The 16,945-nt window shown below is 36.0% G+C and overlaps 2 protein-coding genes across 2 annotated transcripts; one reads left to right on the top strand and one right to left on the bottom strand.

The window, feature by feature from the left end:
• Window positions 1–1,700: 1,700 nt before the first annotated feature.
• LOC130244458 (kelch repeat and BTB domain-containing protein 11) lies at window positions 1,701–8,340 on the top strand. The gene is made up of 2 exons (XM_056476905.1): window positions 1,701–2,255; window positions 2,789–8,340. Exon 2 carries the CDS (start codon window positions 3,064–3,066, stop codon window positions 5,185–5,187), a length of 2,124 nt encoding a protein of 707 aa, XP_056332880.1. The 5' UTR covers window positions 1,701–2,255; window positions 2,789–3,063; the 3' UTR covers window positions 5,188–8,340.
• Window positions 8,341–10,554: 2,214 nt separating this feature from the next.
• ppie (peptidylprolyl isomerase E (cyclophilin E)) lies at window positions 10,555–15,558 on the bottom strand. Its single transcript, XM_056477574.1, has 10 exons — window positions 15,477–15,558; window positions 15,160–15,258; window positions 15,009–15,052; window positions 14,753–14,779; window positions 14,574–14,655; window positions 13,365–13,468; window positions 13,077–13,200; window positions 11,533–11,718; window positions 11,309–11,451; window positions 10,555–10,779 (listed from the first exon to the last, which is right to left on the bottom strand). Exons 1-10 carry the CDS (start codon window positions 15,505–15,507, stop codon window positions 10,711–10,713), a joined length of 909 nt encoding a protein of 302 aa, XP_056333549.1. The 5' UTR covers window positions 15,508–15,558; the 3' UTR covers window positions 10,555–10,710.
• Between the last annotated feature and the right edge of the window lie 1,387 nt (window positions 15,559–16,945).

Here is a 16,945-nt window from a genome sequence, read left to right as displayed (position 1 = left end):
AACATCCTTTAAAAACAGATTATGAAAGTCTACAGCAGAGAAGCCCAAAGTAGGGCTCGTGCGCCAAAGTTGGCCCATTGTAACTTTTGATTTGGCCCACCATCCCATCTGACAATGAGAATGATGGAAAGAGTTGGTGGGCGAATGCTTTTAACATAGAGAACCAGATTTCTAATTTGATGTAGCTTTTTTGTTGATTTTCTTGATGAGCTACAAAATAAGTAAACTGAATTTAAATGTTAAATTAAATGTTGTAATGAATCTGATTTTTAAAAATGTAAATACTGCCACTTGACACTACGCTAAAGACATCGGCGAGCAAATCAAGGCAAAAACTACTGTGATTCTGTTATAAATGAGATTGTTTTGGGTTTTTTGTAATAACTTTATTATAAAATGTCAAAAAAACAGTATAAGTTAATATAAAGCAATGTTTTCTAGTCATTTTAACATTATAAAATAAATTAGGAAATTACACATGGAAACTATAATAACCTTCGGCCCGCAAGCGTCAATCAAGTTTGGTTTTTGGCCCTTCATAACAAAAAGTTTGGGCACTTTTGGTCTACAGACACAAACTTAAGAAGTGTTACAAAAAAAATTTGTAAAGTATGAAGTATATTTTGGATTATCACAATCTGGCTGGTAAGCTATATATAAAACAAACATGTTTTTGCCAGTTGTTTCTCACCATGAAAATAAACTTCCAGTCTTTTTTCTTATAAAGGGCTAAAACTCAAACTTGATTGAGGGCTGTGGGGCCGAAGTTAAATATACCAAACCATATTACATTAAAGTTTGCTCATTTGTTTGCTTATTTTAAAAATAACTAGAAAAGTTGTTTTCAAACATATTAAATGATGATGCAGTATCATTTTAACGTTTTATAATCAACAGATTATAGTAAAAACATAAACAATCCCATTTATAACACAATGGAGCTCAATGCTGAATACACTAGTCGAGCAGCTTTTTTTTTTTTTTTTGCCTTTATTTGCTCATCAAGGTCTTGTGCATTGTCCTCTATATGTTAAGTGACAGTATTTACATTTTAATAGTCTGATTAATATGAAACATTTAATTTTAGTTGGATTATTTGTAGCTCCTCAATTAAACAAAGAAACAGATGGGTATACATTGAATTGAAAATGATGAAATCTGTCAAAGGCATTCGCCCCAACCAACTCCTCATCATTCTCCCTCTCTTAGAAGAGATGGTGGGCCTAACCAGAGGTTACCATGGGCCAACTTTGGCCTGCGGGCCCTTCTTTGGGCACCTCTGACTTAAACCAACCATTCAAGAATTACAAATTGATTTTTATTTATTTTTGCTGAAAAGAGTTGTTAAAAGGTCAAATGAATTAATGTTTTAAATTTTCCCAATAAACAAAGTTTAACAAAAATATAGTAGACTATATTTGTCATTTTAAAATAACAAAAAGTGGTTTGAAAATATATAAAACATATCCTCATTATAGTCTGTTCTTGACGAATTTTCCAACTGATTTAGAAAATCATTTCGTACTATGAAATAGGACAGTAGACCCATTAGTGATTTTCTAAATCAGTAAAATGTATCGTATGAGAATTCTCCTTAAAATTTGTATGCATCAGCACAACGTGTAGCATTTTAGTGCAACAAAGGCTGAAGTGGTGTGTATGCTGTGCTGGGAGTTACCGTCAGCCGTTGCGCAACATCCTTCATTTGGCCGCGCGCTCGTCGGGTGTGCAGGAACGTCGCGCGCTCACCGCGCATTTAATCAGCACACACAGCAGCTGATGTGTGGACAGACAGAGAGAGAGAGAGAGGGGGAGAGGGTGAACAACACACACGGGGGTGTGGTTTAGATCAATGCCTCACCTCAGCTTACAATAAGATACAAAATACTGCAAAGCACACCGAGGGCGAAGAGGCGGCGTCGATCAGAGACGAGGTCGCCTTTGTGGAATATATTTGGCTTCATCAGCTCCACTGAGATAATGATATTTAGTGGACGAGGATTCTCCAGTCGAGGCTTTCAGATGCATACAGTTGGACAAGAATGAGGAGGAGGAAGAGAAGTTCTCGCTGAACTGCCCTTCTATTACAGCATGGGATATGTAGTATGTACGTGATTTAAGTGGTCTACATTTGGATAACCTCAAGACAGTCTCACAGACTCCCTGCAGCGCCGTGTATTTTAATCTACAATCGTTGACTTGCATAAGAGCGCTTTGTGCAAGGAACTGCTGAAAGAAATTATGCAATTTAATGTGTAAGTACTGATATTTATTGATTAATTTACGGTTTATTCAATGTTATTATTTCAGAGACGAACGTTTCTGATCTAAAATGGTCTTTTTCTTGTCCTCGTCGTTATCAATAATGTTTATCACTTAATTTTTACATTTATCAGTGTTTTTTAAAATGTCACTTAATGACAATGTCAGAACGTTTACAGATACAACGAAAGAATCCCTGTGGTTTTCGTCTTTAAGATTTAATCCTTAAATCTGTCAGTAGGTTTGGCAGTAGTGCGCATGCGCATTATCGTGTCTTTAATGTGTTGATTGTGAGGGCATTTAAACAGCAACACATTATGTCATACTCATGATACTATATATTACTGTCATTGCAGCGAACAGATTATTTTCCTTATCTAAATAAATAAAAAATATTCAAAATAAGCACCACTAAGTATGTTAGAATGTGCAGTTTACTTTTAATCCTTTGTAGTACAAGGTAGTTTGTTTGTAGAGTACAATTTCAGGACATGTGAATAAATAACAATGTCTTCTTTTCTTTTAGGGTTTGAATTCAGAACGGAGCAAACAGGATCTTCCCTTGATTTAGGAAAGCTTTTCTTGTTAATGCGGATGAAATGTACACAGACAGAAAGGACAGCAAATTTGTCCTTGCAATGCTGTCTTTGAAAGATCATTACCACGATAATTAGGATCTGCCAGTCATCCCTGTGGGATTAATTTAGCTCGACAGTTGCAAAAAAGAAACGACTTCTGACAAATTGTTATTGCTCTAAAAGCACTAAATGACATAGGGTGAATTGAATAAAATACAGAAGGATGAACAACACTCTGCACGACAGAAGCATGTTCACCGTACAAGCGGATGTTATATTTCACGCCGCAAACCCAGACTCTCCAGAACCACACAACCCTCCTGAAGGGAACAACAACAATGTCTCAGCTATTGGGAAAACAGGCGTCCCCAGCTTGGAAATACTGCAGGGTCTCCAGGGAACATGGGATAAGTCCGAATCAGGAGAACTGACTGACAATAGAAGTTTGGGACACTATGGTACTGTAACAAGTGCAGAATATGCACAAGATGCTGTCTCTAGTGACAGTGGATTTCAAGAGCACATTCAGACTCTGGATTCAACTAGAGCACAAAATCTGGACCTCAGTTTGAGAAATACTGGTGAAGCTTTAAGTCAAGGGAACATTAGAGAAGACACAAACGGAACAAATGCTGCTTGCAGTTTGGCACCCTCTCTATGCTTCAGACCAGAGAATAAGGAGGAAACTGACAAACTGTCCAATGTCCTGAGAGACGATGAGGTTGTTCGGAGTCAGTTCGACATTAAAAATGTCTCTTCCACATCAGAGAACAGAAATCATTCCTATTCTGGCACCCAGGAAACGAGGTCACTTCAGAAAACCTTAGGAAGCTTTTTAAGTTCCTCTGAAGGAGCCAATCAGACCAGCTACGGAACGTCATTTGGACAGACCTGTATGGAAGGGCTAAAGCAAAGTGGATCTGCAGTAAGAGAAGCTCTCTCTGCAAAAGAGGAGCCAAATTTAGTCATAGAGGTGGGCGGACAGAAAATACAAGCACACAAATCAGTATTAGCTGAGAAGAGTGATTATTTTAAGGCCAGGCTTTCTCGAGACATCCTCAAAGTAAAAGGAATGAGCTACAAGACCTTATCAGTGCTTGTAGATTATGTTTACTCTTCGCAGATGAATGTGAGCAAAGACAATATCGTGGATGTCATTACAGGGGCGAAGATACTGCAGATGCCCTGTGCAGTGCAGGCTGCCATTGATACCATTTCCACACAGATCACATCTGAGAACTGCTATGAAATCCTAACAATTGCTAAAAAGCAACGATTAAATGAACTGAAAGAAACCGCCTATCGATTCATGAGTGACAACTTTCTGCAGGTTCTGAAAGATCCAGCTGTCTATGGACGCCTCACAGGTTCAGAGAGAGACGTCATCCTGCGGAAACGAATGGAAAGCCGCAAGTGTCTGATGGTGGCAGAAATTAATGACGTGTTTGAGCGTGTAGGAAGTCGACCACCCAGCAGAAACAGCAGCCGTCCCCAGAGTCCCCTCTCCATCACCTCTTTTGAGGACAATCACATGATCTACTACTACAACAAGAGCAGTAAGGACTGGCACACGTTGACCGTCATGCCTGATGACATCAACACCAAGGGCTGTGGGATCTGCACCATGTACAACTACTTGTTTGTGGCCGGTGGGATCAGGGGGACTGGGGAGAAAAGCAAAGTCTCAGACAAAGTTTACTGCTACAATCCTGTCACAGACCGCTGGAGTGAAGTTAGACCCATGAACCAAGCCCGATCACAACTCAAGCTTGTCTCCATGGATGGGATCCTGTACGCCATTGGCGGTGAATGTCTTTTTACAGTGGAGAAGTACGACCCTCGAATGGACCGCTGGACAGCGGTGGCCCCTTTACCTAAAGGAGCGTTTGCTGTGGCTCATGAAGCCACTACATGTAACGGCGAGCTGTATGTCTCGGGAGGGTCTCTGTTCTATCGGTTGCTGAAATATGACCCTAAGAGGGACGAATGGCAGGAGTGTCCATATAACAACAGCAGGAAAAAATCCACAGATATGGTGGCTCTCAAGAGCTTCATTTACCGATTCGATGTCAATCGAGAGCAGGGCATCAGCGTCTTTAAATACAACACCATTGTGAAGATGTGGCATGATTGTGCCTCGCAGCAGCAGGGCTGCACTCTGCCATTTCGATGTGCCGTTATAGATAACTGCATCTTCTGTGTGAATAAATCTCAGACTCTTCAGTTTGTTGTTGAAGACGATGGAGGTCGATTCAAAGATGAGAATCTGAAAGCACCTGTGGAGGCCAAAGGGATATTATTCCCATTCATTCTCAGCTTGCCGGACAGAGGTGGAAGAATTGCATGAGCGGGATATTTTATCCCTCGTGTGACCCTTCGGTGACATGGTGAAAGAGAATGCCTGGTCAATATTTATAGATTAAACATTATCTCCAGAGAAGTTCAAGGAGCCAGCACATAGTGCTTGAAACTGGAATGTGTTTCTTTGCATGGTAAGAAAAACAAATGTTCGGCGCCTTAAAATCACAGCTTCACTATCCATCTTTGGCAGATGAAAAAAAGTTGTACATTTATGGATCATCTGTCACTTCTTTCATTTGTTTTGTGCACTTTGTATCAAATAGTAATTTAGGTTGAATTTTGCCTCTGGAATTAGCAAAAACAAGACTGAAGCCTCTATTCAGGGTAGACACTGAACTGATAGACGTTGACCAATGGTGTTAGTCACAACTCCACAAACTATGACTAAAGAGGTTCAGTTGCACCAATAAGTGTGGTAAGGTGAGCTAAGGAATTAGGGGACCCCGCCCAATGCCAAGAAGCCTATATTAATCATATAGCTCGTTTATACATAGGTTGTAAAATTGGTCCCGTAAAGATTTTTAACGTTATTACTTCTTTTCAAAACAGGGGGCGCCCATGATTAGTGGACAGTTCCTTTTGTACTGCACATGCACGAGGTGTGAGTGCTTCAGACATTGCCAGTCTATCAGTCATCAGAGTAGAGCTGAGGTAGAGAGAGTGAGAGTTTTGAGAAAATTTAAGGGGGGAAAAAATTAGAAATAAAGACAAACAATGAAACGCAGCTACCCCAGCGATCCTGCTTTCTGGCCAAAACACCTGTCAGATCAGATGAGCGCTGTGAGCTTGTTAAGAGATCGAGGGCCTGTTCAAATAAAATTTCCAGTGAAATGGCCGCCGATTCACAAACGGCAATTATTTAATTTATATGAAAAATGGTGACAAGATCAGTTTGATTGATTGTGAATTAAATTTGTTTAAATGTTTTTATTAATAAATATTAAAATCTAATCCCATAACTGGCAGATTTACTGTACATAGTTTGTAAACTTGTTTTTATTTGTGAGTTTATTGCATTTAATTTTACATTAAGAAGATGAAGGTTCATTTAAATATTAAAATATGTAAAATATACTTTTAAATATTTTATATACTTTTTATATTTGTTTATTTAAATAACTTTTAACATGCAGTTTATTTACAAAAAACCTAATCAACAGAGAAAGAAAATATCTATAGAGAAAGACAATGTTTCAAAACCTGGAATTGCTTAGGGTCCCCAAAATCACTAAGTCCGCCCCTGGCTGAACATGAATACTAACCAACTCCAACAGACATACAACATATATCTGGGTTTCTCAGCAGTGTTGGTTCCAATTTGCTCAAATAAGAAAAGAAAAACATGATAATATTTTCATGACTTTCACGAAAAAGAGTGAAGTTGAAGAGAAAAAGAGAGAACAATGTCCAATTTATTGTCCTGCCCATAGACGCTGCATTAGAAACATCTAGCATAAGTGTTAACTTTTTTTTTTGTGTGATTTGATGCAAAAATTTGCTGTCATTGGTCAACGTCTTTCGGTGCCAAGTGCATTAGCCTTGAAATGGCAATGAAGAGCACAAATGAACAACTGAAGCACATGATGTAATAGCGAACCTGTTTCCTAGCAACAGATTCTATGCAAATAGATTTTGAAGTAGATATTAAATGCATTTTTGAACTGCATAAAAAAGCTCTCAATCCTAGAACTTTCATATTGCTGGAGTCAGTAATCAAGTGTCTTTAAGCAGCTAAAGAAGCCATAACCTTTACTAACATTGGAGTAACATTAGGGAAACATTAAGAGCACAAAGCACTTCAGTAACTGCTGCTACTCTGATATTACTGGACCACAAAGGTATCAAATTGAATCAGTGCTTCTTTACAGATTTTGCACTTTTATAAGGAAGAGTCCAGAAGGCAAAAACAGTGTCTGCTCTTAATATTTCAATCATTGCCAAAGATAAAAGATTTCACAAACATTCTCATGTTAAATTACATTCTCATAAGCAATACATTATACGCAATATTTATGAATCATCCATGATTTAGAATTTAACATGCTGTGGTCTACAGTAAAAGGCATAGCTCTCAAAAAATGAAAATTCTATCATGTACTCACCATTAATTCATCACAAACCAGTTTGTGTCTTATATTGAACACAAAAGAAGATATTTTGAAGAATGATGTAAACCGGCAGCCATTGACTTCCATAGTATTTGTTTTTCCTACTATGTCAGTCAGTGGTGACCGATTTGCAACATTCCTCAAAACATCTTCTTTTTTGTTCAACAGAAGAAATAAACTCAAATTGATTCAGTACCACTGAAATAGCGAGTGGCGAGTGGTAAATTGTTTTATTTTGGGGTAAACTATCCCTGAGAAACATCTATTTTATGGTCATCAAATTTGTATTATCTGCAGATAGAAATATTTTTGCTGTCTTTTTGATCCGCATTATGAATTTCAGCTAAACCCATCAAAGTAAGGCAGACACTACTATTTAAAACATTCCTATTGTGTCAATAGCATGTAACGAGGCATCATTGTGTAACTTGGATGTTGCATTGTGTGTAGACGCCCTGTGATATTCAGATTTGACTGAGATATAATTACTTCAGTATTCCCCAAGACATTTCTGGAAGGTGGGAAGTGAATAATGGTTGTGGATTTGATAGTTTCTTTAGCGTAATTCTGTTGAATTAAACTTTAGAGAATTTGATTATGAGCATGAATGTTGGAATGATTATGAACTTGAATGTGAATATTTTGCTGACTTAATATGTTTCAATCAACCCATTGTGCTTTAATCACTTTTAACAAAGCTGGACACAGGCAACACCGTCCCGTACATCCCCTTCAATTTGCTATGGTTGGTTCCCTTTCATTTTTTAATGGGAACATTTTGTTTTAGTTTAGACATAGTTTTAATGTTGAAGTCTGATAACGGAAAAACTCTTCAGACATTCAGCTGATTGGGATGCAGGGCAGGCAGTCTTATATGAGTGGTTGGTGTTTGTTTGCTGGTTGCTGATGGGCATAAAGCTCATGTGCTTTAAAACAAATGGCTTGGTGGCTTTCATTAGATCTAGAATTTTATTTAATGTTAAACTAACGTTTATGTGTTTACAATAAAAGATCTTATTGTTTTCCTCGTTCATCATTTTATCTGTCAGTTTATGTTTTTATTTTTTGAGCAAAAAAGGAATCTGAGAAAGCAGAACATACAATTCATCTGTTTCACTTGGAGAGCTTTCAAGTGACTTACCCAAGTGCATCATGCAGGTAAACTGAAAGAAGGTTAATCCCTTATGTAGGCTGAACAAACATGCAACCTGTTAGAAGCTCTGGTCCTTAACCTCATCCACTATACTCACATAAAAACAACAAGCATACTTGTGGAAAGATCTAATCATCTTGATAAAATTGCTCTGCTTTTGCTTTTTTATCTCTATCTGCTCTGTTGGGTGTGACGTGACTGCAGAAGGTTTCCTGGAGCAATGCTGCCATCTAGAGGATGAATCGGTAATGCATTATACAGAAGGTTCCATAGAATGGAAAACTTGATACCTTTACTGAATAATTACTTCAGACTTTAGATATGCCGTTATCTCATGTGTGAATCCCATGAGAGTAAATTGCCGGTGAAAAACAGGTCAATCCAAACAAATACTCGCAGTATCTTTAATATCAATATGCGTGCACCCAGGAGCGTTAGTTATTATAATAAAATGCTATATTTTATTGTTATAAAGTTTCACACAGTTGATATTTCCCACCTATGTTAATAGGACTCTTATTCTGAAAACAGGACGGTTGGATAAATCACCTGCAGCATCTTGTGTTGGGTTTGTTACAGCGTGTAGTCATAAAGCTAAATTCGGGAAAGACGTATTGGGACTTTATTCAGCGCCACCCCGAAGAGGCAGGTCTGTTTAATTTTATCCTTTGTTAGGTTAAAGTGTGTATTGTGAAATTGACCGTGTTTGAGACACGTGTATGAGGCTGTCTATGGATTAGGCTACACCTGTAACGTTACATTAGGAACGAGGCACACATGTAAAATGTTTTAATTTACAACTCGAAGCACTATAGTTGTGTATACTTCATCCCATATTGTATCTGCATCACAACTCTGGAACAGTTATGAACAGGTTAACTCACTCCCAATGTCAAACATTTCCACTTTAAGGATTGTCAATTGACAATTTGTTAATATTTTGATAACTTGTGTATAATTATCTTTCACTTGCATATCAGAGTGCATCAAACTATGAGAGCTGAGCTTTTTAATATTCACAACGCTTCCAAATAAGGTAAAAATGACAATTTATATGGTTCTAAATGGGCTTGTAAAACCTCTCTAGAGATATTTTGCATTTTTAAAACGCATACCTTGTAAATATCAGAGAACAATTTAAACTAAGCATTCTATGGCACCTTTAAGTAAAGCTTCCAAATCTGCATTCAGCTGTAAAAGTTCTTACCATGAGAGCTACAGGAGTCAACATTTGACGTGAATCAAAACATTTAATCAAAGATGTCCTAAAATTATTTAACAACCATTCGATTTTGATTCACTTAATGTTGATGCTCAACTTAAATCCAACAAATGTATGTTTAATTATTGATTGATTAATTAAATGTTATATTACTAAAATTATTGATATGAGCAATTCCAAGCAAATGTTAATCTTGCCCTTAAAAAAAAGTTACCAAAATAGAGAAACCCTTTCTGTTTTTTTTGTGTAGGCTTGTATTTTACAGTACTGTAAACATATATAAAACATGTCTCTCTCGTTGTATTTAAACAACTGAACTGATTGATTAATTGATTTACCAAAAGTCACACAAGTGCTAATTCCACGTCACATCCATAACGAAGCATTTTGTTCGTATATGCAAAAATGTCAAAATCAAATCAATCTTTTTTCTATAGAGAGCCAATTCTTATCATTTTGATAAGCATTGTTTCTTTTGGGTTGTGCATTTTAATTCACAGAATTTCTACAATGCAAGTTGTAAGTTGAGTTTTTTGGTCACAATCATAACACATGCTTATTTTCCTCATTTAAAATATAAAAACATGTTTACAGATTGATATTTTTCTGATCCCATAACTCTGTGCTCAGTTGTTTTGGAAAATAGAAACAGGTGTTTAAATATAATGTTAGCATATACTTTCTCTGTGAATTTATGTTTTGAGTTTTTACTGCAAAAGTCACATCTATAACGTTGGAATTGCTCATATATTACTAAAATCAACAGTCCCATTCAACAACTGTTTTGTTAAAAGAAAAATGCACAAAAGTCTTGACATTACAAATGTATAACATAAGCAACCATTTAGCACAAATATATATAAACAAAGATATGTATAAAAATGATTTATTTGGATATTTACAAATGACAACAAATAACATGTCAACAGCTTTTCTTTACATTCTCTCCGAGACACACACACACACACACACACACACACACACACACACACACACACACACACACACACACACACAATGCTGATCTCAAACATACTCTCCACAGTTGGAGATGATGACCTTCTGTTTGGGTTTGCCATCTTTTGTTCCCTGAGCCTGAGAAAACAGCACAAATACAAAGCAATTAGAAACAGGCCAAAATGTAATTGGAATATATTAAATGCAAGCCATATAGTCAGAAAACAGTTCAAAGTTCTGGAGTAAGTAAGAATTCCCTGAAAGGCAATTAAAACTTTCAAAAAGGTTTCAACAAAAGAATTGGCAATAAAAGATATTTATAATTATACAAAAGATATTTTCTAAATAAATGAATGTCAAATAAATGCTGCTCTTTTGACTTTAAATTCCAAATTCATCAGTTCCTACAAAATATTAAGCAGCAAAGCTAATTAAAAATGTTTATTAAGCAGCAAATCCGCATATTAGAATGGTCTCTGAATGATCTCATGGCACTAAAGACTGGCTTTTTTAATCACAAAAATAAATGCATTTTAAATGAGTTTAATAACAACATGTTGTCTTGGTAAGCATTAGAGACTTCTTACAAAACATTTAAAAATCCTTCCAACCACCAGCTTTTGCCATCATTGATTACAAATCTATTCTCCCTCAGTCAGAAACGCACCTCCATGGCCCTGAGCACATCCATGCCCTCTGTGAGCTCTCCAAACACCACATGTTTGCCATCCAGCCAGTCTGTCTTATCAACAGTGATGAAGAACTGTGATCCATTAGTATTGGGACCAGAATTAGCCATCGACAGCTGACCTATGAGCACACAGTCAAAGACCAGATTTCAGGTGACAATATCACCAATAATATAATCATAACAGCTCTTTTAAAACTCACCTGCATGGGTGTGCTTCAGGACAAAGTTCTCGTCTTCAAACTTGCGTCCATATATGGATTTCCCCCCGGTGCCATTGTGGTTGGTGAAATCTCCACCCTGGCACATAAACTGAGGGATGACTCTGTGAAAGCTGCTACCCTTGAATCCAAAGCCTTTCTCATGTGTGCACAAACAACGGAAATTTTCTGAAGGAGAACAAACAAATCAAGCCAATAGGTTTTTACATTGTTGATGGGATTAGAAGAGGTAAAGGACTGAATTCAAAGTGATAATGCTGTTATTCTCCACTTCTGGCTAGGGATGCAACGATTATAGATTTTGGTTGTACAATTATAGTCTGAGGAATAATCACGATTTCATGGTTATCACGATTATTATACATTAATTGATTTCAAAACACTACTAGTTTAGAAAAATCGCATAACTTTTATTTTTAAAGGGCTATTTATTGCTGCTTAGTTACCAATTAATACGGCACAACAGAATAATAAACAACAAACAATAGTCTATTTCTCTTTTGGCTTGAAAATAAGTGAAAAGTTTTTTTTAACATTTAAACAAATTCATAATATTACACTGAAAATAAATGACAGAACAATGAATAAATAACCAAATAAGAATAAATAAAAAGAATATAAAAAAATAGTATTTGTCTAATGTAAATCTAAGATTCATATTAGCTAAATATTTGCCTTTTAAAGAGAACAAATGTAGTCAACGGCTGCTGAACCTCTGTCTAAAAGGCACTTTTGATCAACTATATTGCAAAATTGTTTGGTATTTTTCATTTTGTTTTGTTTTTTCTCTTTGGAGTAGAAATCTGTATATTCCATATAAAGCATGAAGCTGATCGGGCCAGTTCTTGTCTCCATTGGAAATAACGAACTTGCGCACGCAAAAGATGCAATATGTGAACGGCCCTTAGTTAATAGCCTCAGCTCAGCCATAGTTAATTCAGTGTGCATGGGTATTAGTTTCGGTGTACAAGCTCGAAACTTCAGACACAGTTGGCATAAATTTTAGTAGCAGCAGTTTTGTTCTATGTGGAAACACGGTGTGGAGAAGCCTTTACGATTAATTAACTGTAGCAAATTAAAGCACAATTAATAGTAAAATCAGTCGCATCTCTAATTTTGGCCATCCCAGATGACAGATTTTTAGCCTAAAGTGTGGTCCTTAATGATTCATAAATGATCAGTTAAAAAGTAATTAGATATAATATTATTATTTATATTTTTATTATACAGGAAATCTAGATGTCATGCCCATGGCTCCAGATGATACATCACAATTTACACAATTTTTTTAACTTTAGTTTTTTAATATTCATATATGTAGTCATATATTCAATTTTTATTTGTTTTTTAGTTTTCTCTCAAAGCATTGCATTTCTAAACAGAATTGCATTATATGAATCACCATAGACCACTTTTTTTTACTATAATAGATTCACTATGAATATATACATGTTAAAAAAAATGAGGTGAATTTTTATTTTATGCTGACTTTAAACAAATGCAGAAGATGGTTTAATTTGTCTGACCTGCAGTCATAGGAACAACATCAGCTCGCAGAAGGAAGCGCAGTCGGCCTGCAGGTTTGTTGCCAATTTTGATATCCATATAGACTTGAGGATTGGTTCTGCCTTTTTTTGCTGGAGGTTCTCCCTGTTCAGGAACATAAAATACCAATCAGAGAGTATTAATGATAAAACTGTGAGTTTTATAGAATTTAAAACAGAGCATATAAACAGTGACATCAAATTGAAAATGTTAGAGTATTACTATTATTTTATATACCATCCAAAAAAACAATACTGCAACTTTCTGACCTCCTGCGTCTCTGTACTTGCTGATTCTGCAGCTGACTCGGCCTCTTCACTCTCCTCTGCTTTCTTCCCTGAGAACTTCTTCAGCCAGTCATCATCAGACCACACTGTAGGCAGAACAACAAGGTAATCAACATTTTTAATGTCCATGCAAGTAAATGCATTAACAGAATAAACAGTGAGAATAAAGGCCCAGATATACTTTAAGCTAAATTGAATAATCAACTGGGAATGAAATGTAATCCCATTTCAAACAAAATCAGGCCAAAAGAGTTTGCATCACAATTTCAAAACAGGCAACTATAGATTCCCGTCTGTAAAAGCTGGTAGACACCATCAAATTACCACTGGCTTGCAACATACCATTTTCTCTATTCGGTCAATAATATTGTTACGCACCCAAGTGGAGCCGCTAAAACTTTTGGGTAATGCTTTAGTTTAGGTCAAAATTCATGTTTTTATTTACTGGCTTATGACCAGCATATTATTAAGAAATTAACTGTTTATTAGCAGTTATTAAGTATGAGCTTATTCTGCATCCTACCCAAAACATAAACCCAACTTCTATCTTACTAACTATTAATAAACAACTAATTAGCAGTTTATTAAGCTAGTAGTGTTGGTTAATGGTTTGTTAATAACGTGAAATGTGACCTAAAACTTTTGTTTCAAATGTGATTTTGGTCTGGCTTGAATTGTTAAACAAATTTGTATATTTTAGATATAAATATTTTGTAATATTACGCCAAAGCATTTGCAGAAGTGCATTTTCTGATGCTTTTAATATTTTGCATACCAATCCTGATCCTGCAAAAAAATTGTAGATTGGTCAAAGTGACACTGAAGTTTTTCATGTGTGTGGGTGGGGGGGTGGTGTCGGGGGGTTTATAATTCAAACTTGAAAGAAAACTACTATTTAAAGATTTTTTTAATCTTTAGAGATTAAAGATATTTTAAAATTTTGTGCTGCATTGGAGAGCTTGTGTAAAGAAACCCACATTACTATTATCTGATGTTTTTGTTTACATCAAGACCTTTTAGCTTTAGTTTTGTCTATATATTCATATAAACTCAGCTGTAGGTACGGGGTGGAATCAGCATGCATTTAGAAAGAACAAATAAGAAGTTGGCAGTGAGTGCGTATCAGGACATTAAACAGGAAAACAAACCAGAGATTTAAAATGGAAGCATATAAAATCAATTTTCCATCACCTGGTCGGGAGGAGCCCTCTTTAATTCTCATGGGTTTGGCGATGTTTACCCTGATTGTTCTGCCAAACAGCTCAGATTCATTCTGGAATGACACATTGCCAAATGCATAAAAACCTCCATTCTGCACATTCTGATAGCACTGAACTTTATACATCCACAGAATTCAGCGATGAACTCACCATGTTATCAATAGCAGCTGCTGAATCCTGGAGGGGAAAAAGACAGAACTTTAGGAAAGTGACACATTGATACTGAAGCTTCTGCAGAGATACTGCAGAGAAACAACAGTCCTGTAAAAGGTTGTGTAAAGTAGCAACACTGTTTGAATAAGTGAATCAAAAATAATGAGAGAAAAAACATTAAAGTTGATGTGACTTTAATTATACACATTTTGCATTATTTCGACTTAATTCAAGGTATTTATAAGATATTCACCTCTGCCAGCTCGAACTCGATAAAAGCAAAGCCTCGGTGTTTCTCTGTTGGCAAACGTTATCAGAAAGGATGTTAAAGTGGTGGTAAAAAATCTGTTGTACGTTCACATGTTAAAGTTTTAAAGTAAATGTAACTTGAGTGTGTTTGTTACCTGTCTCATAATCTAACGGGATCTGAATATCTGTAATGTCACCGAAGGGAATAAACGCAGCGTGTAGGACCTTCTCATCCACTTCCTCTGCAAGACCACCTAGAAAATAATATTAATTTTTTTACTTAGTGCAATATTTCACTTTAAACGGACTGAGCGCTTAACTCCTGCTCATATTTCATGAATTGCTGCTTTCCCGAATACAACTGAAAACGTGCACCGCGTCGATTAAAAAATGTACGTAGCTAGAGAATTAAACTAGCCAACTGTGCGAGAAAAACGTTTGTTAGTTAAATTAATAATCTTTGTTTTCTTACCAACATAAAGAACACGTTTGCTCGCCGCCATCTTGCCTGTAACCTTTGACTTCGGCGCCTCTGAGGTTTGGTATGTCGCCCTCTAGTGAACTGGAGTAAAATCTGGATTGAAATTTTGACACTCTGGATTCATAATTTGTAGGCTACTTCAGGGGCGACGCGGTTCGTACTCACAGTAAGAAGGTCGCTGATTCGGGCCTCATATGGGTCAGTTGGCATTTCTGTGTGGAGTTTGCATGTTCTCCCCGTGTTTGCATGGGTTTCCCCCGGTTTCCCCCCACAGTCCAAAGACATGAGCTATAGGTGTTTGTGTGTCAATGTGAGTGTATGGGTGTTTCCTCAGTACTGGACAGGAGCTGGAAAGGTATCCACTGCATAAAACATATGCTGGATAAGTTGGCAGTTTATTCCGCTGTGGTCGAAACGAATGAATAATAATAATTCCACCAAAAAAAAGGAATCTGATTATGTGTAGTTTTAGATTAATGTGTATAATTTTGACTAACTGGGCATTTAGTAGTATACTGTGGCGCAGTGGGTAGCACAATCGCCTCACAGCAGAAGGCATATCAGTTATGTATAGTACTGCATAGTTGCCATTAAAATATACATTTTTAATTGTGATTTCTGCTTGTCCTTTAAGACAGGTGGCCTAATGCAACACATACCTTTCCGTCACAAAAAAAGGTTTAATTTTCAATTATTATTGTGAATTGGCAGGAAGCCGCAGTCCAATATTTAATGCAACAATACTGTCATTTTTATGTGAATCAAAAACAAACAATTAACTATTATGCCATCTCTGTTTTGAATATATCTTGTATATATGCTATTAAAAGATTACAAATATTTTACAGCAGTATCATCTTTTATTAAATAATATTTTATTATAAAGGCTAAATTGTAGCTCGCGTATTTTAGGAATGTCCTTTTGTTCAATCTTTTTGAAATAAAGTGCTTTTTTATGCTTTTATTATACAAAATAATCTTAATCATTGTTTAAGGCTTAATCAAAACACCTTGTTTAGGGTTTTACACTAATTTATATTGGAAATTTTTATATTTATAGATGTAAATAAATGTATCCTGCTTTTTAGCATATTCAAACATGAGGTATTAGCCTAAAGAGTGATGTTTAAACTCCTAGAATTTGTGCTTATTGCTTTGTATTTAATATTCCTATTCGTTGATATTTATTTCCTTTTTATGTTTATATTACCCTCTCATTTCCCCGTATTTCTCATGCATTTGTTATAAAGGCTACTTAAAATTAATTATTAATTCCCTTATTGTTTAAAAATGAAAAACTATAGTGTGTAGAGACTGTATTCTTATTTATTTGTACTGTAAATCTTTTGTTGTTAAAAATAAAAGAATAAAAATAAATGACGATGACGCCATGTGATCGGTAATAATGACTGCCAAACTTTGAGTACCGTTTTCAACTCAATCCCTGCCTGCACTCGGCT

This window comes from Danio aesculapii, chromosome 17, assembly GCF_903798145.1.
Source record: "Danio aesculapii chromosome 17, fDanAes4.1, whole genome shotgun sequence".
Classification (NCBI taxonomy): Eukaryota; Metazoa; Chordata; class Actinopteri; order Cypriniformes; family Danionidae; genus Danio; species Danio aesculapii.
This window is presented reverse-complemented; position numbering and strand designations above follow the sequence as displayed.

Bases quoted from the DNA above. Each gene is read 5' to 3' on its own strand.
- LOC130244458 (XM_056476905.1), top strand. From the start codon at position 3,064: ATGAACAACACTCTGCACGACAGAAGCATGTTCACCGTACAAGCGGAT.
- ppie (XM_056477574.1), bottom strand. From the start codon at position 15,507: ATGGCGGCGAGCAAACGTGTTCTTTATGTTG. The intron at 13,469-14,573 runs GTGATGGAAAAT...TTCTGCCTACAG, and splicing joins AGAGGGCTCCTCCCGACCAG to TGTGGTCTGATGATGACTGG. The intron at 13,201-13,364 runs GTCAGAAAGTTG...GTTCCTGAACAG, and splicing joins CAAGTACAGAGACGCAGGAG to GGAGAACCTCCAGCAAAAAA.